This window comes from Bombyx mori, chromosome 11, assembly GCF_030269925.1.
Source record: "Bombyx mori chromosome 11, ASM3026992v2".
Classification (NCBI taxonomy): Eukaryota; Metazoa; Arthropoda; class Insecta; order Lepidoptera; family Bombycidae; genus Bombyx; species Bombyx mori.
In genome coordinates this window covers 17,565,428-17,592,843 of record NC_085117.1, presented here as the reverse complement: position 1 = coordinate 17,592,843, position 27,416 = coordinate 17,565,428, and the positions used below count along the sequence as shown (strand labels likewise).

Sequence of the window (27,416 nt, the reverse complement as noted above, 5' to 3'; positions counted from 1 at the left end):
ATATTATACCTCAAAAAAAGTCTTCAGATGATTATATCAAAGCAATAATGCCAAATCTCCCTTTTAGTATATACACTAGCGACCCGCCCTCGCTTCGCTTCGGAAACATTAAAACACACATGAAACCAAAAAAATAAAATAAAAAAAATTGAAAAAAAAGTAGCCTATGTTCATCAGGGACAATGTCGGCTTCTAACGGAAAAAGAATTTTTCAAATCGGTCCAGTAGTTTCGGAGCCTATTCGAAACAAACAAACAAACAAATCTTTCCTCTTTATAATATTAGTATAGATAATCAGCTTCAAAACTTTTTCCCTTTTTCCAACCCTCCTACAAGGTCTCAGGGCACTAACATTAACATTATTTTTATGCATTTGGTGGCCAATTTTGTCTGCTTACCTATTCTCTCTATAATAAAGCTTTCATATAGTAATTAATACTTACTGCATCTGTGCTTCCACTTTTATCTCCAACGTAAACTGAAATTAAAATTCAATTGTAAATCTGATGAGTAAAATAAATTAATACTCATTTTAGAGTTCTGCATATTCCTCAAGTAAATAAGCAATGTGGGACCAATCAGATACTGCCTGGCCTCATTTCACCTTTAAGATAGCTTATTTATCTATAAGCCAATAATAGTTGTCAAGAACAATCTAATAAATTGGAAAAAGCTTTTGAAACTTTCGTTAAAATGACATGTTCAAATCTATAATTTCGACGAAGCTTACAAAAAACTTATACAAAAAAATATGTTTGAAGCCACCAGAAACCTCAAAAGCTATTCAATAAACGAAAAAGGAAGGTAATAAATACTGTTGATTGATGAACTCCACGTCTGAGAACTCATTAGCTGACTCTAAAAGTCAAAATGTATCAAACTATCCTCAACGTATTTTTTTTTTCAGGCCAAACAGTCCTGTGACTTGCGTAGCTCAAGAAAATAAATATTATTATGTCAATTTCCTACTGTCTCTCCAAACAGAGCCTTGGCTCGAAGCTGCTTTCCGTTATTCTTGCTAGAATGTTCCGAAAAATATTTATCTTTTCTCTTAAACTCCCAATTATCGGCGATAGACACTCGACGATGAAGCTTTTCATCACGATAAAATACTCTACGTGACTTGCCGGGAAACGAGTTATTTGAAGAAAATGAACCGTCGGTATACGTGAAAGCGTAGTGTAGTCTAACGAATACGTGTCAAGTGTGATTGATGTACTTACACGGCGACGAGTGCGAGACAACCGGTAGATGATTCTCGTCTGGGTTCACCTGAAAAAAGGAGAGCTAAAGATTAATCTGATTCTTCGTCTTGATAGTTTATTTGGGCTAATGTTTTGGTTCTCCAAGGAAATGTCTAGGAATGATTTTATTTTTTATTAAAACTCCTTGACAATAGTTATGTACCCGATACATTGCCACTATTTTCTAAAATAAAATACTCAAACTAATTTTAAATTTGAAAAAAAATAATTATATTGATACATTGTACATCGGGTTGTTAGTAATCTGTACAATTTTCAAAACAGTCACGCCCAGTTTTAAGACCTGAAGTGTTATTCCGCAGATTTCATGAATTTTTTTTTGCCTAACTGGTAGCCTAGGGGGTTATTCGAGATTCGCACGGGTGGTAGATCTCACGGGCTTAACGTGAGATAATTTACTAACACTAGCCCTAGCAAGAGCAGTGTGTAATTTTAAATTTAGGTATTATTAGATTTAAGCTTATAGATTACTAGCGACCCGCCCCCGCTTCGCTTCGGAAGCTGTAATTTATTATTGATTTTTCCACTATTTAATGGATGTTATTCCACATATAAGCCTTTCTCTTCAATCACTCTATCTATTAAAAAAAACCACATCAAAATCCGTTGCGTAGTTTTAAAGATTTAAGCATACATAGGGGCAGACAGATATAGGGACAGAGAAAGCGACTTTGTTTTAAACTATGTAGTGAAGATTACAGGCAGCGGCAGATTAACAACAATAGTTTCAGCTATCACAAAGCTGAGCCGTGGCCTTTTTATCTCCACTGTGTTAGTATAATATGCTGTAATATTGTTTAGAATTAGAATTTTTATGTCATATTAATTGAAAATTTATATTTGTATTGTGGAGTAAACAAATGCAATTATTATTAGTATTATTGTATGGAAGCAGTGCTTCGCAGAATCTAGCACCGGATTGGAATCGCGACCAACTCAGAAGATCCGGCGAGATACACAGTCGGCTGTGTCTATGCGTTAGTTTGCTCATTGAACTCTTTCTCGTAGTCGACGAGTCCGATGAGGACGGTGACCTGTCTTTGAAGAGCCTAAACGCACCAGTAGTAGATCCGGCTTTGTGTTGCTCCATCGCCTGGGTCGGATTGAATACTTCAGACGTTGCTAAAGACGCATTGAGAAGTACGGCATCAAATTAACTGCGTCATTCATAGCGCTGATTGAATCGAGGTCAGTAACTTATGTTAAGCACTAACACCCAACACATTCCAAATTACGCACAGAATTGAATCCAGACCAAATTCCAACGAAGTATGGCTAGTTATAGCTAAGTTCATATCCACAAAATATACACTTGGTATTTCATTTCAAACCTTGTGAGTTCTATAACCAATTCCAAAACAATACCTTCTTCTATGTGTTTTAATGAATATAACTAGAAAATAGAAAAAAAAATGAACGTGGCAATCGGTCAATGTATTTTTTTTGATACACAAGCTTCGTTGGCCTATCAATCTTTGTTACGGAAACGGAACGAGGATTACAAAAACGATAATATCTTACATAAGATATTTCGGTGACGAAATAAGGTTTCGTGGGTTTTCCATTGGCGTTAGAAAGGCGGAGCTCTTTACAAATGTTAATGTGGGTGTCCCAATTTCGTCCCAATTTATTTAGGACTATATAAAAAACCAATTAGGATTTATGTAATGTTAATGTGGTGGATCATCTTATTTTGTAGATAGATGAGTTAGCGAGTTTTCGGTTCATCCGATAAGTAGTTACTCTAGGGCGTCACAATTTTAAATACTGTCACCAGAGATGGGATCAAAGTCTCAATTGTATTATATAACGGCTTTCCCATCCTCGAATCGGAATGCCTTACTGCTCAGCAAAAACGGGTGGGATAGTGGTTCTTATCCATGCATAGTTACAATACACTTCATTCGACTGACTCGGTGGTGTAGTAATAAGCTCCCTTGACTGTTGCGCCAAGGGTCGTAGGTTCGATTCCCACATAAGGCAAATTTTTTTGCTATTTGTCTGAGTGTTTATTATCTATTATAGGCCAGCAGAGTCTATCGAGAAACTTGTTGTTCAGGGTAGGGTCAATGGTAAAAGATCTCGTGGACAAAGCCCCATGCGCTGGACTGATCAGGTGAAAGACCTTACTAAAACCCCACTTGACGAGTGCGTGCGCCAAGCCTCAGTTGGCAAGCTATGGAGAACATCTTTCAAGGCTCTAATAAACAAGAATTCCACATGACCACGACTGCTCTGCTAACAGTAACCGACTATGATGATGATAAGTATGTATGTCAGTCTCTGATACCCATAACACAGCGAACCCTAAATTACGGCCGGTGACCGTGCATTATTTGCTAACAGACAAACTTAATTTCCAAAATATTCAAACTTCAAACTTATTGAAACTTATTCAATATTCAAACTTAATTTCAAAAATAAGACTAAGGACAAAGCGTTGTAGGATAACACAATAGATCTACTTGGTTCCCGGTTTTGACAGTACTTTGGTTTTTAGACATACTCGTATTCCATTCTTGTGAACTGTCGTAAAATATTATTTTTTTATTGCTTTGATGGGTTGGACGAGCTCACAGCCCACCTGGTTGTTAAGTGGTTACTGGAGCCCATATACATCTAAAGCATAAATGCGCCACCCACCTTGAGATATAAGTTCTAAGGTCTCAGTATAGTTACAACGGCTGCCCCACCCGTAAAACTTATCTAAAGTACAGTGAAGAATTCTAAATACAATAATTTACAACGCAATACAAACATCAAAGCTATAACTTATAAACGTACAAGGACAATTATTACGAAAGAAAAAAAGAAAACACTTCTTTATTAATAAATCATAATCAGTGTCTTTTCACCCAATCAAAATTACACGGTAATCGTTTGGCTAATGACTCTTTTCCGTGTCTGAAAGCCGTCTCTGTCCCAGTTGTTCGCATTATTTATTTTACATGTGAAACTATAGGTTGGGTTTTAGGGTCGATTCACGCGAAACACAATGAAGAGGCAGTTATGTCGTTCTGGGTCGCTTCAGTAATTAGAAGTGACGTAATTAGAATGACAGCTTAAAGTAATCGCTGTATTGTCATTGAAGAGTGAGAGTGAGTGAGAGAGAGAGTTAATTTAAGCACAATTTAGTAGCTATTCCAATTCAAATTTTCCAAAATGTTCCGATATTATTGACATTTACAACAAATTCCTTTATTTACTGTTAGAGAGTGACATATGTTTACCACCCAAATAATTATAAGTTGTTGCTGTAAGACTTTGTACTGCAAAGCTAACAACTGACCCAATTATTCTTTTTTCGTTTAAAGAGACGCCGAGGAGAGTATTTACTTTGGGATGAGTTATTCGGAAAATTTAGAATTTATTACTAAGCGATATACAAAAGAGGATATAGCCTCTTGTCGTTCCTGGAATTTTAATCCCTTCAATTAATAAGCTTCAATATTTTACTAAATTATTTCCTTTTTCAAGCTAAATATATCGATAAGTTTTCAGATTAACTCAATATTATTTAGGATTCAAGTAGTATAATTACAACAATAATAAGTCGATAATGGCATGTTTTTATTTGTAGGAGATGAATCTTGCATCCCACGTGGTGTTAAATGATTAATTACCATAGCCCATAGATACCTTAATCTGAATGCCGCACTCACCATGAGACATGAGATCGAAATCAAAATTTTCTTGTGATGGTTGGTTGACTAACCAGTATGGGTGACTATTTCGCGGCAAAAATAGGCAAGGTGGTGGTATCGTTAAGTGTTCAGACTTACAATACACACACACAGTAACCCAAACATTATTTTTGAACCAGGGGCCGAAGCTGCTACGAGGTTCCCGCGTCTAGGCGCTGAGAGGCACGCTTTTTGTGGAACTGGATGACCCATAAATGTTGGGAGTGGACCGCGGGCTTAAGGATGGTATTTAGGGCCCTACCCACTAGACAACTCCTCTACACTCTTGCCTAAGCAATCCATCCCCCTTGAAGAACTCGTTAGAACTTGGGCGGAGTAAGATGGTTACCTCGGTGAACACTACAACCAGACGCACGGCGCACCCCAAGGGCGCCAACGGAACCTCCGAGGCGAATCGAAGGCTCTGAACGTTGACCTTCTTAGTACGGCAGCTCATCAGGCCGCCCAGGCGGTGACGCTAGTGCCCTGGGATACCCGCTGAGTCAGAACCAGCCAGCCGGGTCGGAATGCAATAACCTGCCAATATCTCTCCTAGCCTCCGGGCCATCAAACGAAAAAATAAAACAGATCGAGGTTTGGATTACTGTATAGACGCCGGCCTCCCTCCGGTTAAGGTCACGGGGTGACGGAATTACAGCTCTATAGACCAGCTGTGACGAGCAATCGGTTTCCAGTGTATAGCGCTTGTGACCCGGCAGACGTATTGTAGTTAATTAATGTTGTCACATGCAGACATTTACTTAAGAAAACAATAATACCGCTATAAAAGAACACCGATCTCATATTTTAAGTTACGACAGGCAGGCAGTTTAGCGGTAGGCAGCGGCTTGGAGCAGTAGGCAGCGGCTTGGCTCTGCTCCTGGCATAGCTGACGTCCATCGCTGACGGTAACCACTTACCATCAGGTGGGCCGTATCCGAAGCCTGCTCGGGCAATAAAAAAAAAGTTACGACAACTTTTAATAATATGGCTCACCATTTAATGAAAAGTGCCCAATATATTTTATACATTATAATAGTTTTTTGAATTAATAAATACTTGAAATTACAATCGGAAGCCATGACGTAGTTATATCAATTTGTTTCGAACCGTGTCGACTGGCACTTAAAATATTAATTCTTTCGGGCAGTCGTAATAAAATAAGGTTGTTACACAAGCGTGATCGTTGTCATTAGATGCTAATGAATTGTATGTTTATTTTGATATCATTGAAGCTCGTAATGTTTAATGAAATCGCCAATTTTATATATTTATTTAACTTTAATCATTACGGTTCAGATGTTTCTTAAGTCAGTTCGTAGTCTACATAGTGGTGACGGCTTGTGGCTCTCCTCCAAAAACTCAGTACTCACTGCAACAGCCGTATCCGAAGAGCACGCATGAGTGGTAAGGTTAGACATCCTTGCTGCCTATACATCCAATATCTAAGGTGTGTAAGGACAGCCTCTACAAACATTAGACCGAATGTAGAACAAATATTCCTTGCTTGGGGGTAGTTTCATATCAATTTTTACTGGTGGTAGGACCTCTTGAGAGTTCGCGCGGGTAGGTTCCACCACCTGCCGTGAAGCAGTAATGCGTTTCGGTTTGAAGGGTGGGGCAGCCGTTGTAACTATACTTGAGACCTTAGAACTTATATTATTATCTCAAGCTGGGTGGCGCATTTACGTTGTAGATGTATATGGGCTCCAGTAAACACTTAACACCGAGTGGGCTATGCGTCCACCCATCTAAGCAATAAAAAAAATGTAGAACAGATATTCCTTGCTTGGGGGTTGTTTCATAAATTGACTCAATCTTCTAAAGAAATTTTATCAAAAAGGTTACACTGAAGATCAAAATATTTTAGTTTTACGTGGCTATTTATTTTGATAGAACAAAAACTTAAGGTTCGACAAGAATCCCAAATATTCTGTAAAATTCCAGAGACGTAAAATTACAAAGGCCTTTGAATTTAGGACCTGAATAATAAATCGGCGTATTTGATGTTCGAGTTCAATGATAATGACATCTAACTGTCGTATTTATTTTGTTTTAATGTTTAGAATTGGCTAGTATTTGTCTGTTTCTTTATTCAAACTAGAGGTCCCGCAGTAGTCGAAATTCGACTATAATTGGAATTGTAAGTTTATACACTATTATGATTGTATTTTATACGTCTATAATCACAAATTTCGCCAAGGCTGCTCTATAAAAAAATAAAGACAAACAATATTTAATTTTAATCTATTCTCGATTTGACAACAGACGTCAAGAACAAAAGTTTGACAATAAATAGTATGTATGCGTGTGTGCGTCAAACACATGGTATGTAGTGTGTGTAATGTTTTCTTTATTGATTTAATGTATCTTTTATACATTATTTAAAAAAAATATTAGCATTGTGCATTTCTTCTCTATATTCTCTATAAGTGTGGAAAATTTCATACTCCACCGTCCGCGCAATTTTCGTAAAAAGGGATACAAAGTTTTTGCTTCACGTATTAATATATAGATTTCAAGACGATTTATGAAAAGGTACGTGTCAAAACGAGCATTTCGATCGTTATTTCTCACGCGTGAACTACATTTTAGAACGCGTGGGCTACTTACTCCGCCGTGAAATTAGAGATAGCCGATATTATTGCCAAGGATTCAAACTGTTTCTAAACCGACTTTCGCTCAAATAAATTCAACGACTGAGGCGTGAAAATGTTGCAGAGAGCGCGTTGCAAAACTTTTTTTGCTTATTTTTTTATACATCTCTCTCTCTCTCTCTCTCTCTCTTCTCTCTCTCCTCTATCTTCTCTCTCTCTTCTCTCTCTCTCCAGAGAGAACTAGTCAGAACTAGCGAACTCAAAAGGGATGTTGTTCCAAGTATGAGTATCCCAATCCTCGAGGTTGACAGAGCTCATGATCCTCTTATCATTAGGTAGTTACCGCAGCCCATATACATAAATACCGTCAATCATTTTGGGACAGGATATGTAGCGACTGCTTGACTAATCGGACTTAATGCGAGTAAGATTAGTGGCAAAATACAGCAAGATGACAATACCCGTGCGCACTCATAATATGCACCTTAGAAAAACGGTTAAAATCTCTATACAATAGAAACAGCACGTACGTGAGTCATCAGAATTGAAGGTTTAATGGGATGTTTTACCTGACGTCCCAATATCCATTGCATAAAGTTTCTACTCATATACTCAATATACCGAAAAGAACGTGCAACATGGAAACTATAAGAAAACAGATGAACATCAGTGGGTGCTTAATATTACAAACAAACAACAACAAAAAAATATAATATCATTTATTTCAAATAAAAAAGTAAAAGCTGTTTATTTTTTTAATAGAAAAAAACGATGTAGTTATGATATCACCATAACAACTAAAAGCAATTTTATTAGTGCTTCTAGTTAATAAAGTCACACGGGACGGTAACCACTTAGCATTTGTTACAGAAACAATGGAAACGAAAAATAATTTTACTGACTTTCATTTCATTTTGAAAATTTTGTCAGGTCAAGGATGTCTTTCGACGATTAGGGATAATGGTGTGTGTTAAGATTCGATCGGAGAAATTAAAGCATGATTAATGATGGTAGACCGTATTATGTGCCTTAGCTCATAAGTAGCCCTATGCTGTCTATTTCTGTCGCAAACAGCAACTAAACGATATAATTAAGACTTAGATCTCTTGTCTCAAGTTCGGTGACTTTCACGACGACATCGACATGGCGACCTGGCAATGTCTAAGTGATTCAGTAATCACATTTATCAGGCAAGTTGTATTAGGCTCTTACCCAACTACACCAAAAAATAAAATCCAACAAAAGCCTTTGAGTCAAGACCGAACAAAACAAAAACTGGTGTTATAATAAGTTATTTAGCAGGCCGACATAAAACATCATTCAAAATAAAAAAGAACGTAGCAATCAGTCCACAAAATACTAAAGCTCGCCTCAAGAAAAGCTACTATATAAATCCACGCATTCACATTCGTCATTAAGTCCGCACACGCCTTTTGGACGATACAAAGCTTTTCCCTTTTACTCAGAGAGAGGGGCGTTCTCCCGAAAGAACAATGCGGTATAGGATAATGTAATTCCGTGTGAAACTGTTGATAGAGGGTATGTGTTGTTTAAATCCATGAGGCGTGTCATTTAAGGGGATGTCTAATGGTTTAATTAAATACTATTTGTTTTTGGTCGTAGTAAAAACTGCAACGCAGAGGAGAATAGCGGAGTTAAGCGGTCGCTCTGTTTTTCAATACGAATGCGATTGTAGTAAAGATAAGATTTAGGATAAAAAAAATCCTATCTATGCTGATAGCCTTGAGAGGCTATTTCAGCTTCTCTTTGACGTGTAGGTGAGTTCACGGGGCTCTAAGCGGGGGAGTGTTGCTAATACTGGCCCTAGCAAGAGCAGTGCTTCGCAAAATCTACCGCCGGATCGGAAACACGACCCACTGAGAAGATCCGGCGAGAAACTCAGTTGGATGTGTCTATGCCTTAATTCACCCGTAGAGCCCTTCGTCACAACCGACAGGTTCGACGAGGACGATGCTTGTGGTACCTAAAAGCACTGTCAATGGATCCGAAGGATTCGTAGTGACATGTTTTGGGCGACGTCGGCTGTTTACCATTCGGTCTACAGGATTGGGTATGTAATTTCCGGCGGCCACGACAAAACGGTTTTCATGTCGTGCCGCCTTTTCAAAGTGGCGCAATGATGCCGACTGTAGATACTTACTGACTGAGTCAAGCTCCAGGCCGTCATGGAGATATACGTTCCTTAGGAACCATGGTGCTCCGACAGCTATCCTGCAAAAACGGGATTGAAACACTTGAAGGGATTTCAAGTTGGTGCGGGCCGCGTAAGCGTACAACACGTTTGCATAGGTCATGGAGATTTTGTGGTAACTTCACTTTAATAACAATAACAGGAGTAGTGTCTTTGGACAAAGACGTAAAAGATTGAAAGGAAAGCCTTTGTAATTTTCTTGTTGGTGTTTGAAATCGGCAAATAATTGATATGTTTTAAATATTTAGTATATCTTCTAATAAAGCAGTATAACATTCATTGAACGGAAATTAGGAGGACTACACAACACCTATCGATCACATTTCTAGAAAGCCTCAGTAAAGCGGTTAATAACATTTTCGCAGAATCTTTTCACAGAAGTATTTTGTTGTAGACAGGATGGGAACTAAATGGGGCAATTAGTGTAAAATCGCTTGTTTATTTTAATGATGTTATTAAAGAACAGACTTTGCTGTCTGCGAGAGTCGACTTGTTCTTTTCAAATTCTGTTCCTTTTGGAGATAACAGTCAATGTTGTTTATTCACAAATTCAACTGTTCTATACACGTTGAAGTCTAATAACAGCAATAACAATTTATATACGCTCAGAATTGGAAAGCGAAACTGCGTTGCTGGTGGAGGACGCTACCCTACTAAGTGTCTGATAGCCAGATTTAATTCGGCAATTTGGGCTTTCATTACAAGATGATATTTTATGAGTACCTCTCGAATACATTCCATCTTGTAGTTAGTACAACTTTACAGAAGACGTTCGTGAAGAAGCTTTAGGTACGTTTCTTTTTTAGAAATAATTGAACCAGACGTCGTATGTACTTATTAAGTCACGGACGCCTCTTCAATTTTTAGCAATGAAAATGTTTTTAAAGTAGTGAAATATTACGTTAAAAAGATGATAGATTGATGGTACAAGACCGCACGGGAGATCACAAATGCGGTGGACCGAGCAAATTAAAACTACAGTGGTGGGTTCCCTAAATGAGTGCAGTAGAATGGCCTAAAGCAGGGAGAGATGGCGGGACATCGTGAGAAGCATCAAGTCTGCCCCTACCAGCGCTACATGGCGATTGAGAAAAAGATTGACACAATTGAGAAGAATAAATAAAATAAATAAATAAATATTTATCAACAATCACGCCACGTTAACTGGTCCCGTGATAAGTTCGTTAAGAACTTGTGTTACAGATACCAGATAACGGATATAAATGTAAGATTTTTATTATACACATACATATATTTAATATACATCCATAACCCTGGAAAAGACATTTATATTTATCATACAAATATCTTCCCTTGGCGGGACTCGAACCCGCGACCCCCTTGTGTAGTGACCATGTCACTTACCACTACACCAGACGAAGAAGAAGAACGTGATAGAAAGAAAAGAAGAATGCTTGGTAAAAGGTATGGTTGTGATACTACAATACGACGCTCTATAATGTTGTTTAATGTATGAAGCGTGTACTTTTACACACTTGGAAAGAGGTAAATAAAAAATTTTTTGTTCGTGAAATTGGTGCTGACATTAAAAAATGTATGTATATGCCGTAAGCATAATATAACTTTTAAATATAATGTTGAAATGATTGTTTGTTTATTGATAATACAATATCTCAACGAAGAGGCATTCATAAATCTCCATAAAAAAAAAAAAATTTTTTATATGAATGAATTCTTGGAACTAAACATAAGCTATCCTATGCTGTACTGTGTATATAAATTAATCAACAATTTTTGGAATGGACACGAAACGTTATATATTTCATTTAAAAGCACCATCACTATCATTGAATTTGATTCCGCTAATGCGCTTCTTAAAATTTAGGGGATAAGTGAAGCACCCTCCAGCGACGTCCAAAGATACTGCATTAAATTATATTAACAGATTTTTTTAGTATATCAATATTACGTCATGAACAGAAGGAATACTAGTTCGCTAAAAACACTTTGTCTATTAGCCTTCGTATTTTAATTCGTAGGTAATTAAAGCATATCTATTGTAAATATTATTATTCGGCGTTTAACCTTTAAAGCTAACAACTCGCCTAATAATTAATGTTTACATTATTTTATGAATATTAGCAATGTTATTAATACACTACGATCCGTCGGCAGTAAGCCTAGCTTCTTATAACATTCCATTCCCAATGGGATTTAAAGTTTAATGCTGGAATTTTCGCTTAAAAAGAGCAACGACGTGGCTTTATCTATCCATCAAGACTGAAAAAGCGCGACATACTATCGATTTCCGATTGATTTGTTAAATAAACAAACCATAAATTTTACTATGGTTTCGATAAATAAAAGAAAAACACCACTTTAATTATACGAAATGGAAGCTAAAGTTCCTTTTGCTTAGTCTAATTGCTCGTACCATATTTGTAAATATAAAAAAAAAAACGATTTATCTTTTTAACGTACGATTTATACGAGTCGGTACAACCGAAGGAACTAAGTTAGTTACTTCACCCTGCTAATTGTCGAATTGCGTGTTTCGTTAAAAACGTATCATTATATTTTTAAATGCTGTGACTGACGTTAGTTTGTTTGTGATTTTCTTAAATTGATTGAGAGTTTTATGCGAAAACGATTCACGCCCACACTTAAAAAAAAAAACTAGTGGTATTTATTTTCAATTCTACTGAGAAATTTCGATGTATATCTTGCTTTGATCGGGTCTATTTAAAATGTCAATTGCTGAGTAAATGTTGAATATTGCTGAAGCAGAATTCTCTAGATGCCAAACTTATTGCAATGTCTCGTAGAAAAGTCGGTGGAGCGCGAGAAGGGTTATTTTGTTTCAGCATTTCAGTGATTCAGGCTACCCTCATGTTCGATTTGAAAATCCATGTCAAGACTGACGGTGACCAGGAGGAATCTCTTTGTGCGTCTCTTGTAAATGAACCACTAGGAGACAAAGCATCTTTCTCATCGATTCACATTCGCACACCTTCGGACTGAAGGTATGGCTTCTTGTGAACCCGCACTGGTAAGACCACCCTGCCTATTTCTACTGCCAAGCAGTAATGCGTAAAAAGTGGGGTAGCCGTAAAGTAGAATGGTCATGGATTGTCATGATAGTAACTCTTCTTCGTTTAATATGACCAATTTCAGTAAAACAGCTACTTGATTTTTATTTTGAATTAACTATGTACCACATCTACGGAGTCCGTATTTCTCACCAAACGAAAAGGCTGGGCTTTCCATGGAATGAGGGAAACCAGATGACTTGAAGGAACGATGCCGCTTTTCTCTTTTGTTCTAATGGTTTAGCAGGAATCCGATGCTAGAATTTCAAGTGCCAAAGGATTTTAGTGGTAGATTGCTTAATCACCTCACGAATTTGTCATCTTACGTACATTCTGTTTATTTTCTGATACTTCAGTACTTTATACGATAGCAAAGTAACAGAATAAATTCAGAACTCAATTGGAAATAATAAAAAAAACCTAATAAAAATTGGCATGGCAAACTTCGCCTTAAGAATTCCCAAATAAAAATAATGCAAGAATTGGGGTTGTTTCAATATCAGTCCGACTGTATCCATATGAATTATTTATATGTATTGACTCCAAAACCTTAGCCATGCTTCAGATCTGGGCGTGACTCGACTAAAACTATAAAGGGTTTCTTTTCAAATGTATTGACACCCGAAACATGAAATGGGACAGTGCGAAAAGTGCCAAATTATTATTGAGCATGCACCCTATCGTGATGAAGAAATCCCTTTCGTTCCCTTTCTTTGCTTACGTTGACTCTCTATAGAAGAGCTTAATTTATGCTTAACAATTCCGAAATATTCACGGTCTAGTACCGATGTTCTGGTCTTATTCTAACTAACTGAATCTCTTCCTCGTTGCATCGTGTTCCTCAGTGCTGAGGGTCGTAACCTTTATAGAGTACTTTTGTTCGGACTGTTCCTCCACTTTCTTTCTGTCCTCTGCGCACTGGATAGTGACATTGATGCTGGAGTCCAATGTCGTCTTAATTTGATCGGACCAGCGCATGGGACTACGCCACCTTGCCCTCTTTCCTTCCACTAACTAAGCCAGCAGGTAGCAAATTTTCAAATATACGTATAGGTATCTAATATCTTAGCACGTGCGGGTCACGAATGATTTGTATGGTAAAGAAATTGTTTCTTAAATGAATAAAAATAAAATTGAACATCGGTCACTGGACAGAAAAAATCTTCAAAAACATTTTCAATTTAAATTCATTCATGGCGTAGAACGATCTAGAAAAAACTGGGCGGTGGTCACGACCATTGAGGCATTTAGGAAACCGAAACGAGAAGAGAGAAGAAAATCAAATAGAGAATAGGAAATTGTTTGTAAATATTTATAATTATGTACTTATATCCTTCAGCTCGCGATACAGCTGGTATCGAGCGGCTACTGGAGACTGGTCGACTTTGAGACGTGAGGTCAGGTTGTCAATATCACGATGTCTGCATTGTATTGTGTAAAAGCTGCCCTTTAAGCTGCAACTTCTACTTATACTACTACTACTACTAACCGATTCATACATAAGTCCACCTCAAACCGGTCTTACTTTTAATTGTCAATTTTCAAAATTGGGATCACTTTTAGCGTCCATCACGTCAGTAGCGGTTTCAGGATCTGTACGACCGCGATCAACGTCAATTTCATACGTCAGTTTTGATATGGAAATGTTATTTCGTTTAGCCATAGGACGTGGTACAAGTTAAAAACAATTTTTTGTTATCTTGTGAGGTGATGGGATTATAAGTATTTGCGATTGAAGTTGAGAGATCTAGGCCTGCATAGCCTGCTACTGTCACTCCATCAATTAGTCTCTTTTAACCAGGTCGCCACGTTTCCAGAAAATTCTACCACGCTTAGCTTACATTTTTAGCACACGATTTTTTTTTCTCTAATGCAATTGTTTAATAAAAACAGAAGTGCGTATAATTGCAAAAAAACCCTGAAACTACACAAAACATTCATTTATATTATTCTCAAAAGCATTTGCGTCCGTAATAAGTTGCGAGAAAAATGTTGGGATATAATTAAGTGAAATCTAAAGTGAGGGATATTATATTAGAAATTTCCAAATTAAAACTCAATTTATTGATGTGATTTGATTGAAGAAGCATTAATAATGATACTAATTGAGAACAAATCACACATGGTCATCCATCCCCAATTTAGGATTCCCTAATGGGTACCAAAAACGTACTTATATACGTTGATATACATACATGTTTTTTTTATTGCATTGATGGGTGGACGAGCTCACAGCCCACCTGATCTTAAGTGGTTACCGGAGCCCATAGATATTTACAACGTAAATGCCGCCACCCACCTTGAAATATAAGTTCTAAGGTCTCAAAGTAGTTACAACGGCTGCCCCACCTTTCGAACCGAAACGCATTACTGCTTCACGGCAGAAAATGGGCGGGGTGGTGGTACCTACCTGTGCGGAATCGCAAGAGGTCCTACCACCAGCATGTACAGATAATAAGCACCCAGATAAAGAGCTAAGAAATCTGCTCATCACACACAGTTTGTCCGATGTGGGAATCGAACCCACGACCCTCGGCGCAACAGTCAGAGGTGCTAATTACTGCACCATCCAGTCAGGCACGAAACGAAATCACGTTGAACAATCAAAAAACGCGAAACCGCTGTCTAAAAAAACAATACCTTTTGTTATTTATGCTAATTAAAATGTAATTTCATTTAAATTAGCGGCTTCAATTTAGGGCAGCATACAAAATTGTTAAGCGAGAAAACGTGAGAGATTCAAGCAACGCTCTATCATTTCAGAATCTTCCTAAATGCTACCGTATTTTTTTATTATTTTTTTTATTGCTTATGTGTGTGGACGAGCTCACAGCACAGGTGTTAAGTGGTTACTGGAGCCCATAGACATCTACAACGTAAATGCGACACACACCTTGAGATATAAGTTCTAAGGTTTCAGTATAGTTACAACGGCTGCCCCACCTTTCAAACCGAAACGCATTACTGCTTAACGGCAGATATAGGCGGGGCGGTGGTACCTACCCGTGCGGACTCACAAGAGGTCCCACCACCAGTAATTACGCGAATTATAATTTTGCGGGTTTGATTTTTATTACACGATGTTATTCCTTCACCGTGGAAGTCAATCGTGAACATTCGTTAAGTACGTATTTCATTAGAAAAATTGGTACCCGCCTGCGGGATTCGAACACCGGTGCATCGCTAGATACGAATGCAACGGACGTCTTATCCTTTAGGCCACGACGTCGAGAGGAGATTTTCACGCTTTTCTTCTATGTAAATTTATTAAACAGACTAATTGAAATTCTAGTGATTCGACGGGAGCTTAATAAATTAGTCTTATTTGAATTAGTTTCAGACTTTAAACGTTAAGCAAATATCTCAATAAGTTTCGGCTTAGTTTCTGAACTGAGCTTGTAACTCTCGTTTAAAATTTACTAAAAGCCTAGATCGAATTTATGTTTAGAAGTAAAATGATTTTAGTTGGGAGCGAGCGCGTAGCATGCCCGCACTCCGGTCACCGTCCTCGTCGAACCCGTCGCTTGCGACGAAGGGCTCGACGAGCGAATTAACCCACAGACACAGCCCACTGAGTTTCTCGGCGGATCTTCTCAGTGGGTCGCGTTTCCGATCCGGTGGTAGATTCAGCGAAGCACTGCTCTAGCTAGGGTCAGTGTTAGCAACTCTCCGGTTTGAGCCCCGTGAGCTCACCTACACACGCTAGGGTAAGCTGACATAGCCTCTCAAGGCTATCAGCATAGGTAGGAAAAGAAAGAAAAAATAATGCCCGCTCGGATAAGTACTAGCGTCCTGTTTAATTCTGCTGAGAAACGGTTTTGTGTTCCCTTGGAATTTAAACTCGGACATTCCTCTTTGCAATAAATAAAACATTGCAAGATTTATTATAAACGATCTGAACAAAGAGAGAGGGAATTTAAAATTTCCATACTCATAATTTGTAATTCTATAATACTCGTAGTTACGGTTAATGCAAAGATGTTGTCCATTGTGCGACTTACCTTTTGTTTTTAAGACACATAGAAATTAATACAATGACCATCTTTCTACATTTAACGTATATCTAACTATCTTTTGCTTGCTTATTCTACAATACGCAAATTGTGACATTGAAATCACTTAAAAATATGAACAGCATCTCAAAGGCTACAAGACGTTCTCACAAGCGATGCCTCGTTGCCACTTAGATTTAAGACTGCTAGCTAGACAACAAACCGTGTAACATTATAATGGCAGTTTAAAAATAAACAATTCGACTTACCGCTCTATGCGTGACGAACGAGGTCCTCCCCTGCAATCTAGCGCTGATCTTTGCAGGCGTATCCTCATCTTCTCTTTTCGGGTCGAACCACCCGAAAGCGGCTCCGACAACTAGCACAGCACCAAGGATCATTAAAGCTAAAAACCCGCCAATTGCCGCTTTTGTCGTCTGGGAAATAACCATCGCCATCTTGGATATGACACTCACGTCATTGTCAATACAGATAACACTTAAATCCGTGTGTTCAAGTTCCTCTTTGCAATACACATTTTTGGCGCATACGCTGTTTAAGGATGTAAAGTTGAAGGCTTTTGTTCTGCTTCAAACGTTGAATTTCAGGATTATTTTGTTTGAGAATTTGGCTACCTACGATTTAATCTTCAGTACCTGGTAAACATATTCTATTCAACTGTGCGTACTTAGTGCATTAAGAGGGTATACTGCTTAGTCTTTTAAAACAGCTTCAAGTCCCGAATTAATTAAGAATAAAAAATTGACCAAAGTATAATATTTTAATGTCATTTCTATGGATATTGAGAGATTTGACTATAAGATAATTATGCTATAAACTTTGACTATCAGTAGCCAAGTTACTGTTATTAATAAGTAGCAAGGTAGCATTATAAAAGTTTATTTCTATTTAACTAAATAGTCTTTCATTTCTATGGCAAGGCAGTCATGCATCCCGGCTTAAATTCTTCAATCTCGTTTCTCAAGGTAGGGGGCGGTATCCAAGTGGTAATGTCCAGGGACTCCAATAGTCACTCAACTCAACAGCCGTTACTATCAGCGGCTGTTGTCTACAACGAAGCTACAGTGCGTTCTGGCTGGAAGGGTCTGATTTAGTTGAAATCGAGACTTTAAGGTAATTTTTTAAATATTTATGTATGTGAGGTGTTAATATACTGGTGTTCAAATCCCGCAGGTACCAAGTTGTCTAATGAAATAATTATGTACCTAACAAATGTTCACAAATGACTTCCATGGTAAAGAAATAACACCGTGTAATAAAAATCAAATCAACAAAAAATCTAATTTACATATTTACTGGTAAACTCATGGGTGGGTGATGGCGGAATTTACGATATATAGATGTCTATGTGCTCCGCTAACCACATAACACAAGGTGAGCAGTGAGCTCGTCGACCCATCTAAGCTATACAAAAAAAAGGCACCGGGCGTCTTATCCTTTAGGCCACGACAACTTGGACGTTCCTGTGACATTTGTGTATTTCCAACAGCCTTCCGTTATGTACACAAATAACAACTTTATATCGGTTCACTTAATGAATAAAAATTTTACAGAAAAAAGATGTGTGGTGAGAGACACCGGATAGGAACGAAATGCCAAAAAAATATATATATATATATATTAATTAAAAGAATTAGAAAACAAAATTCGCGGAGTGAAATACCGCAAGGCCTTATTCCACGGACTTTTTCTTACGGTTTTTACTATCACATTTTTTTCAGTTCGGTCGCGCAACTAAATCCCTATTTCCTCCAAGCCCGCCGTAAGGAACTTCGTTCCAATAATAAAATTTAAAAAAAAACAACTAACGAAGCAATATTTCATTTCTAACGTTTTACAATCACTCAAAAAAATATAAATTTTATTTTTTAACAACTGAATTTAAATTATACTCAGATAGAATCGCTTTTTTGATTATTTCTACGAGAATCGTTGCGTACTTTTACAAACAATAAGATTCGAACAACGATAACTACGCATTATATTGTAGGTATATAGCATTTTATTTTATTTTAATACTAAATGGATGAGTTAACGATCTCTCGCCCCAACCGGTGGTCGGTTTTGATTTTTATCACCCGATAGTAAAGAGATACATAGTAGATACATAGTAGAAGTCATTCTTGAACATGTATCTAATACACATTTCGTTAGAGAAATTGGTTCTGCGAGATCTGAATAGAAGCACAGTCTCATCGCTCAATATGAGTACGACGTGCGTTCTTACTGTCGTTCTGGCGGCAGCATAGAACACAAGATATTTGACAGATGCCTGAATCTCGCTTACGACATTTTCAACATAAGCTTGCATATAAACAAACTTCAAACAACAAATTTCGGGCCGTCGGCCTACCGAACAACATTACCCACTCGATGGAAGATCTTCCCTTCGTCGCTATTGCTACAATATCGCAAAACGTGTTTATAGAGTTTTGGAAAGAGTTCATTCGTTTAGAAAGAGTTCAGGGCCTAGTTACTTTTATTTATTCCGGACGCATAATTAACATAAATATTATTATATAAATAACAACCGAATCTGGAAACACCAGCATTTAAGCTACATTTGTTTTTCATCCAAGATTTGTCAATAAGTACTGACTGAGATAAGATATATGCAATACACCTACCCTTTATTGTTTTGCCTTCCCTTACCGATCTCAATGTATACTATGAATACGCATTCAGATGTCACATATTAATAGAAGACTATACAATAGCATTATAAATTGTTTTATGCAAATTGTGTTTCAAACATAACATTCAATGTACGGGTAACATTTCAATGTAAACGCGAATACGGAAATAGTTAGGGTTGCATCGCGATTATAATTAATCATTAAGCAAATAGTATAGAGATATTTTTTATTACTATTAATATGTATAGAAGTTTAAAATCCGCCTAATATTAGGTGATCGTCTAAGCCAATAAATACACAACGTAGCTAATGCTTTTGAGATTTTTTTTTATTGCTTAGATGGACGAGCTCACGGTGCACCTGGTGTTAAGTGGTTACTGGATCCCATAGACATCTACAACGTAAATGTGCCACCCACCTTGAAATATAAGCTCTAAGGTCTCTCAGTATAGTTACAACGGCTGCCCAACCCTCGAAGCCGAAATGCATTACTGCTCCACGGCAGAAATAGGCAGGGTGGTGGTACCTACCCGTGCGGACTCATAAGAGGTCCTACCACCAGTAAATATATATACAGGACATTGTCTCAGCTGTCTTCAATAGTGTTGAATAATGTCTTCGAAATAGGATTTATGTAGGATCCGATTGCTGTTACAGATATTTTACTTCCTCTACCACTATAACATACCGCTATCTAGAGCTAGGCTACAGCGTATGATTAGTACTACATTAGTTCTACAGCTGTTATAATAATGAAACACTCGCGCCAGCCCTAGACAGGACGAGTTTGACGTCAACGCATTGTAGTGTACGGAACTCGATAACCCAGATACCTTAAATAGGCCTCAAGGTGGCCAACAATGACTTTCTATAGCGGCAGACTTATTATGCTCAGCGCTTTGTGTGCACTAAATATAAAGCCGACTTTACATTGTTTGCGCTTTGAGCTTTCAGTCCGGAACTTAACGGTGCATTAGATGATGAAATGAATTAAATATTGTGTTGTAAATATTGTGTACGCATGTTAGTCCATCGCGCAAAAGACAGTAAGTACGTTTAAGACTTTTCTAAATAAGTTAGTCAGTTGATCGACTTTTTTTCGGAATAGCTCCACAATATTTTTGAAGTTATACTTCTTTAGGCGCGTTATGAAAAACTGATGAGAGTGAAATTTTACGATGCGCGCGCACCGTGACACAAAATTAACAGAATGAAGTTGCCCACTAAATCGCTCATTACAATACGACCGTCGTAACTTGGCGAGTCTGAATATAGCCGCAGGTGAACTTTCCGAACCGTACCGAGAATTACCGAATTTATACGATGTTAAGAAAAGGGATGTCCAATATGTGTGTTTGAGGATGTTGTTTAATCGATTTTTTTCAAATTGATTAAAAAATAAATAAATAAAAAATTAATAAAAATAAAGTATAACTTCTTACACGCGTACATAAGTAGACGCACCCTTTTTGTCCGGCCACGAATATCAATGAATTGGTCAGTAATAGAAAATGCGAGAAAAACAACAATGTTTATTTGGGCAGTGGGATTTGAACACCGGCACATTAACACCACACGAGACGAAAACACTGGTGGTAGCACGTCTTTTGAGTCCGCACGGGTGGGTACCACCACCCTGCCTATTCCTGCGGTGAAGCAGTAATGCGTTTCGGTTTGAAGGGTGGGGTAGCCATTGTACGATTAAAAATGAGAGATTGGAACTCATGCGTTCAAATACTTTTCGAAATATTTTTTATCCGGCCAAGGATATCAATGAATTGGTCACTAATAGAATATGCGTGGTCTTACCTTCCTGATATTGGACCGTGTAAGAACATATCTACTAAACACACTTCACTGACTCCCACGATGAAGGAATAACTTCGTGTAATTATAATTAAGCCCGCAAATCTTTTTGGCGTAATTACTGGATAATTTCGAGGACCTCTTGTGACCCAGCACACGTATGTGCTACCTACTTACCAACACATTGCCTATTTCTGACGACTGTAATGTATTCCGGCTTGAAGGGTTCGCCAGTTAGTAATGCAATTGAAATTTGGAGATATATTGCAATATTCACTTATTGATTATTAACCTAAAAGCAACAGAAATCAATAATCATTTACTAAATATAAATATGTTATTTTATGTGTTCATATTTTAGCGACCGGCAATGTAAAGGGAAATCAACTAAAACATTGCCTGCGATGTAAAGCATACCTATCGGTACACGTGACTTTTTTAAATTTGGAATATTAATGTGGTCGTGTTGGCAATAAAATCGTATTTACTGGTGGTACGGCATATTTGGAGTCCGTACGGGTGAGTTTCACCACTTTGACAATTTAGACTGCGAAGCTTTGGGGTTACAGCTTGCGACATTTTCACTGTGATTTCTATGGGTTCTGGGAACCACTGAATAACAGATGACACGTAAGCTCAATCACCCAGGTATGTAATAAAAACTACCCCCTACTCAGAAGAACTGAGAAAGATACATTTTACAATAAAAATAATTGCGAGTTACCAAAAATTTCATTATTTCATTCAAAATTTTAAAAAAAGGTGTGTGGTGTCGTGGGACAATAAAACTGGAGGTTTCACAACAACCCACGGTCATTCGGTAACGTGCGAACTTATTGTGGTACACTTCATTCACGGTTGTTTGCATAAGAGTAAGTGTATTGCGCAAACGAACGCTCTGAGATCGTGATCAATGAATGAAAAAAAATAAGTTATTTTTTGTACGTTATTATTACAAAGTTAAGTCGTGCACTGTGTGCATTACTAATAAAAATCTTACGTTAAGAACGTTTTTCCCGGTTAGGGTACCCCTCCGCATCGTCCCATAAGGAACTTCGTTCGAAAAAACGCTGAAATATTTTACAGAAATGGCGAATAAAGTAAAAACGTTAATTCGCTAAAAATAAAACACTTTTCACTTAATATTATAAGCGAACGTTTTCAGCGTTTATTTGACAAGCTAAAAATGTTAAATTCTCTAGTGTTTTTTACTTGTCTCAGTTTCTTGCCTTGTTTTGTTTTTTCCTTGTAATTAATGAAATACTAAGCTGAACAACAAAGGATGAATCATTACAACCTTAAAAACAGCGGGATTCGTCACTTTTTGTTTTTTTTATTGCTTAGATGGGTGGACGAGCTCACAGCCCACCTGGTGTTAAGTGGTCACTGGAGCCCATAGACATCCTCAACCTAAATGCGCCACCCACCTTGAGATATAAGTTCTAAGGTCTCAAGTATAGTTACAACGGCTGCCCCACCCTTCAAGCCGAAACGCATTACTGCTTCACGGCAGAAATAGGCAGGGTGGTGGTACCTACCCGCGCGGACTAACACGAGGTCCTACCACCAGTAATTACGCAAATTATAATTTTGCGTGTTTCATTTTTATTACACGATGTGATTCCTTCACCGTGGAAATCAATCGTGAACATTCGTTGAGTACGTATTTCATTAGAAAAATTGGTACCCGCCTGAGATTCGAACACCGGTGCATTGCTCAACACGAATGCACCGGACGTCTTATCCGTTAGGCCACGACGACTTCAAAATAAATTCACTTAAAATGTCGTTTGCAATGAAGACATCTTCAGGGCAGCATAACGATAATCGCTACATATGTTACAGCATCGCTATTATTGTTCCCATAATCCGTGACTAAAATACGCACAGCTTAATAACAGCACAGTGAGCCGAAAATCTGGATGCGGCTCACAGCTAATTGTGACGCAACTGTTTACTATTTGTGTAAGGTTCGTGTCGTAGTTAAAGCGATTTTTTTTGTAGTATTGTCTTAGGTTAGACAATTATAATTACATATTTAAACGGCTTAGTTTAGCGTTTACATATTGTTTTCATTTTTACTATTTTTGAATTTCGAATACTTTAATGTTTTCGTGGAGGACTAAGGTGACTACGTTATTTGAATTTTGTACAAACTTCCGTCTAATCTATATATATAAAAATGAATTGCTGTTCGTTAGTCTCGCTAAAACTCGAGAACGGCTGGACCGATTTGGCTAATTTTAGTCTTGAATTATTTGTGGAAGTCCAGAGAAGGTTTAGAAGGTAGATAAATATGAAAATACTCGGAATTAAATAAAAATAACAATTTTGTTTTTCCTTTGATGTGGCCCCCGTCGGACGGATTCCTTTTGTTTGTTTTAAGTTTATTTTATACAAAAGTTTAGGTCTTTTATTTATCGATTGGGGCAGTACGAAGTCTGCCGGGTCAACTAGTCAATAATAAAATTTCATGTTTCCGAAGCGAAGCGAGGGCGGGTCGATAGTTTATTATAAAAACTATTACTTGATATTAATATTAAAATTTGTTTTCAGACACACAGAACTAGAACTAGAAAAGGATAGAAGAAACGTCTGAGTTAGCAAAAGTGATAATAATTAACGCGAGATTTAATCTCAAAAGTGATTTTCATTTGATAAACTATTCACTGTCGAGTTCTGATCAAACTTAGAACGTTTTTACTGATTCTGGAAGGAAAAATCTTTGTTAAAAATATTGTTGAAAGAAAGCCTTTGTTAGTGTTAAGTAGTTATAGGATATAGATACAATTACGACAATGGTACCATCTACTATGAGATCGTGAGGTTGAACATGTGGTTGAAGTGTGAGTCGTATAATATCATAACGATAATTAAGTATGTATGTCTAGACTATGGTGGTATTGCACTGGTGGGAAGCCTTGAGAGCTCGTACGGGTAGAGTTACTGTTACATATGCCCCTCAATAATAACTCAATATAAATAATAATGCAGACTAAGGCATTCTAAATCATCATCCCTATATAAAGACGATATATTGCTAAATCGCGGCAGAACAGATTTGGCTTGCGTAGCGGAAACACACATCGTTTTGTACTATTTCTTTTATAAAATAAACTCAGTGCCAGTCACAGTGTCCTTTTTTAAAAAGAGCTCCTGGATCCGCCCTGTAACAGTTTTTTTTTTTTTTTATGATTGAAAGTTTACTGGTGGCCCGAAGGCCTTTCCAGTTTCACCAGGACAGGTGGGCGAGCAAAGGCTCAGCCAAGAGGGGTGGGATTTGCTAACAACTGCCCGAGCGCCTCCGAAGGAGACCTAACAACTCAAGAGCAATTGTTTCGCGAATGAATCTACTACCGGATCGGAATCGCGACCCGCTGAGAAGATCCGGCGAGAAACTCAGCGGGCTGATGCATGGGTTAGGTTGCACGTCGACCTCTTTGTCGAGTTCGACGAGTACGGTTACCGGGGTCCCTAAGCCTGCCCCTAGTATTAGAGCTGAAGGCATCTAATGCAAAGGTTATTGGATCTGATGGATCCGTAAGGACGTGTCTAGGGCGTCGACGGTGACTGGCTCTTGCATGATCAGGATTCGGGGAGTAGTCAGCGGCGGCAACGATAAGGCGATTATCATGACGCATAGCCTTATCGAAGTATCGTTCCGACGCTGACTTCATGTATTTCCGAATTGATTCGAGGCCCAGGTCGTCGTGTAGGTCAACGTTCCTCACGAACCACGGAGCCCCGACAGCTAACCTGCAAAAGCGGGATTGTAGGGATTGGAGGGTGTCTATGTGTGTGCGGGCCGCGTGAGCGAACACGACACTCGCGTAAGTCATGACGGGCCTTATGCAAGTTTTGTAAAGTGTCACCTTGTTCCGAAGGGACATTTTACTCCGCTTACAGATCATGGGGTAGAGTCTACCGAGAATAAACGCGGCACGGTCACGGACTGATTTTATATGCGGGCGGAATGTCATCGATGCATCCAGGGTAACGCCCAGGTACTTGACCTTCCTGGCCCAGGGTATCGTTTGTCTAAAGAGAGTAATCGGGGGTGTGAGATTCGTCCTCCTAATCCGGGAGGAAATCCGTGTGGAGCTTCCCCTCTGAAATAGCACCGCAGTACTTTTCGCTGGGTTGATGTCTATGCGCCATTTTCGGAACCACTGTCCTAGGGCTAGGGCTGCGCTCTGAAGCTTCTTCGCGATTAGGGACTTATTTCTACTAGAATAGTAAACAGTCGTGTCGTCGGCGAATAAAGCTAAATGGGTCGGCGGCGACCGGGGAATATCGTTGACGAATAAGCTAAATAGGAGGGGTGAGAGGACAGAGCCTTGCGGGACTCCAGCTGTGAGAGGTCGTGGGGAGGAGCGGGTTCCCTCGACTCGATATCGAAAAGAGCGGTTCGACAAGAAGTCCCGTATGATGAGCACGAGACTATCCGGCACGCCCATGTTGAATAGTTTGAAAATCAAACCATTGTGCCAGACTTTGTCGAACGCTTTTGCGACGTCGAAGAAGAGAGCTCCCGTGTATAACGGTTTTGGTCGATTAAGCCCCACAAGAATGTGCTCCGTGAGGCGGTGCACCTGTTGAACGCATGAGTGATTTGTACGGAATCCGAATTGTTCATCGATGAGAATGCCCTTGGATGAGACGAAGTCTCTGAGGCGTTTGTAGAGCAGACGCTCATACAGTTTGCCTAGAGACATGAGGAGGCTAATCGGGCGGTAGCTCGTCGGATGATTTTTTGGTTTACCGGGTTTATGTATGCCGATAACGTCCGCTTCTTTCCACACCGCGGGAAAGATACAGTTCGCCATAGCGGCATTGAAAATAGATGCCAACATCACGATGAGTTGGACGGGTAGAAGTTTAATAACGCGGTTAGATATACCGTCGGAACCGGGAGCCTTGCGAGGACGTATGTCTTTGATCAAGTCTTTAACTTCTATCGGGGTGACGGGTGGTAACGCATCCGATGGTGGCAAGGAGGCTCTGCGTTCTACCTCACTGTCTACTAATTCTACATGAACAGGGTCCACGGATTGAGTGCTGGGCGTGCACTGGGTTTGCAATGTATCGGCCAGCAGCTCTGCTTTTTCGTCATCATCGAACGCCGCGAGTCGGCCTGAGGGGCCTACGAGGGGGGGCATAGTTACTAGCGTATCCGATTTCAGAGTACGAGCTAAGCGGTAGTAAGACCTTTGGGAGGGCGCGAGTCCTTCTAAGAAATCAGATCATCTGGCATCTCGGACTTCGGCGATGCGAGACTTTACGTCGCGTTGTAGGGCACGCATTCGAATACGATTTTCCGCGGTAGGATACCTGTCGTAGGCGCGTATCGAGGCGTTCTTAGCTCTAAAGAGTTCCCTAATATCGTCGGACAATTTGAAGCGGTGAAGGAAATCCTCCGCTACAACTTGTTTCGATGACCTATCTAATGTCGAGGTGATGTGTGACGTTAAGATGTCTATGGCTTCAGCGGTATCCTGAGGAGACGGGATAGAGTCCGGGTTAAACGGGAGCGATGGTGGATCAGATTCAGCCAGGCTGATGCCCAGCGTGTGCCAATCCACCACAGTCCTCGTGACGGGAACGGAATCGGGAGCGCGACCGAGCTTCATAACGACGGGACGGTGGTCTGAATCTAACTCTGAAACTACTTCGATCGAGTGTAAGCGCAGAGTTACGTTTTTTAATAACGCTATGTCGAGTATATCCGGGCGATGCGCGATATTTAGCGGGTAGTGAGTCGGGGTTAGCGGAGCGACGATATCGAAGGCGAGATCATCGACTAACGCGTCAAGCCGCCTGCCATTCGGGGTTGTGGTGTGTGAGTTCCACCTGATGTGTTTACAATTTAGGTCGCCCGCCAGAATGACAGAGCTCCCCATACCGAGCAGCGCCTCGATATCACTGCTTAGAACGATCTTATCCGGTGGAAGATAAACGGACGCGATAACGATCGGCGCGTGTCCCGTCAGTGAGATTCGGCACACTGATGCTTCGATATTAGCGAGCGCGGGAGGATCGAGCGGGACGCAATGCAGGGCTCTTCTATAGTAAATGACGGTACCACCACCACGGGCAGAGAGCCTGTCGTTCCTGACCATGTTATAGTTCGCGATTTTAGGGTCACGGCGCGCGG

At 39.1% G+C, this 27,416-nt stretch overlaps 1 protein-coding gene across 2 annotated transcripts in view; it reads right to left on the bottom strand.

Annotated features, from left to right (window-relative positions):
* The window catches only part of LOC101739616 (collagen alpha-1(XVII) chain), a 90,208-nt gene that overhangs the window by 36,464 nt on the left and 26,328 nt on the right, over positions 1–27,416 (bottom strand). For both annotated transcript variants that reach the window (XM_021352418.3, XM_021352419.2), the window contains exons 2-4: positions 17,069–17,351; positions 1,224–1,272; positions 444–478 (exon numbers count right to left, since the gene is read on the bottom strand). In XM_021352418.3, coding sequence (XP_021208093.2) covers positions 444–478; positions 1,224–1,272; positions 17,069–17,351 — 367 coding nt within the window. The remainder of the gene's footprint in view (positions 1–443; positions 479–1,223; positions 1,273–17,068; positions 17,352–27,416) is intronic.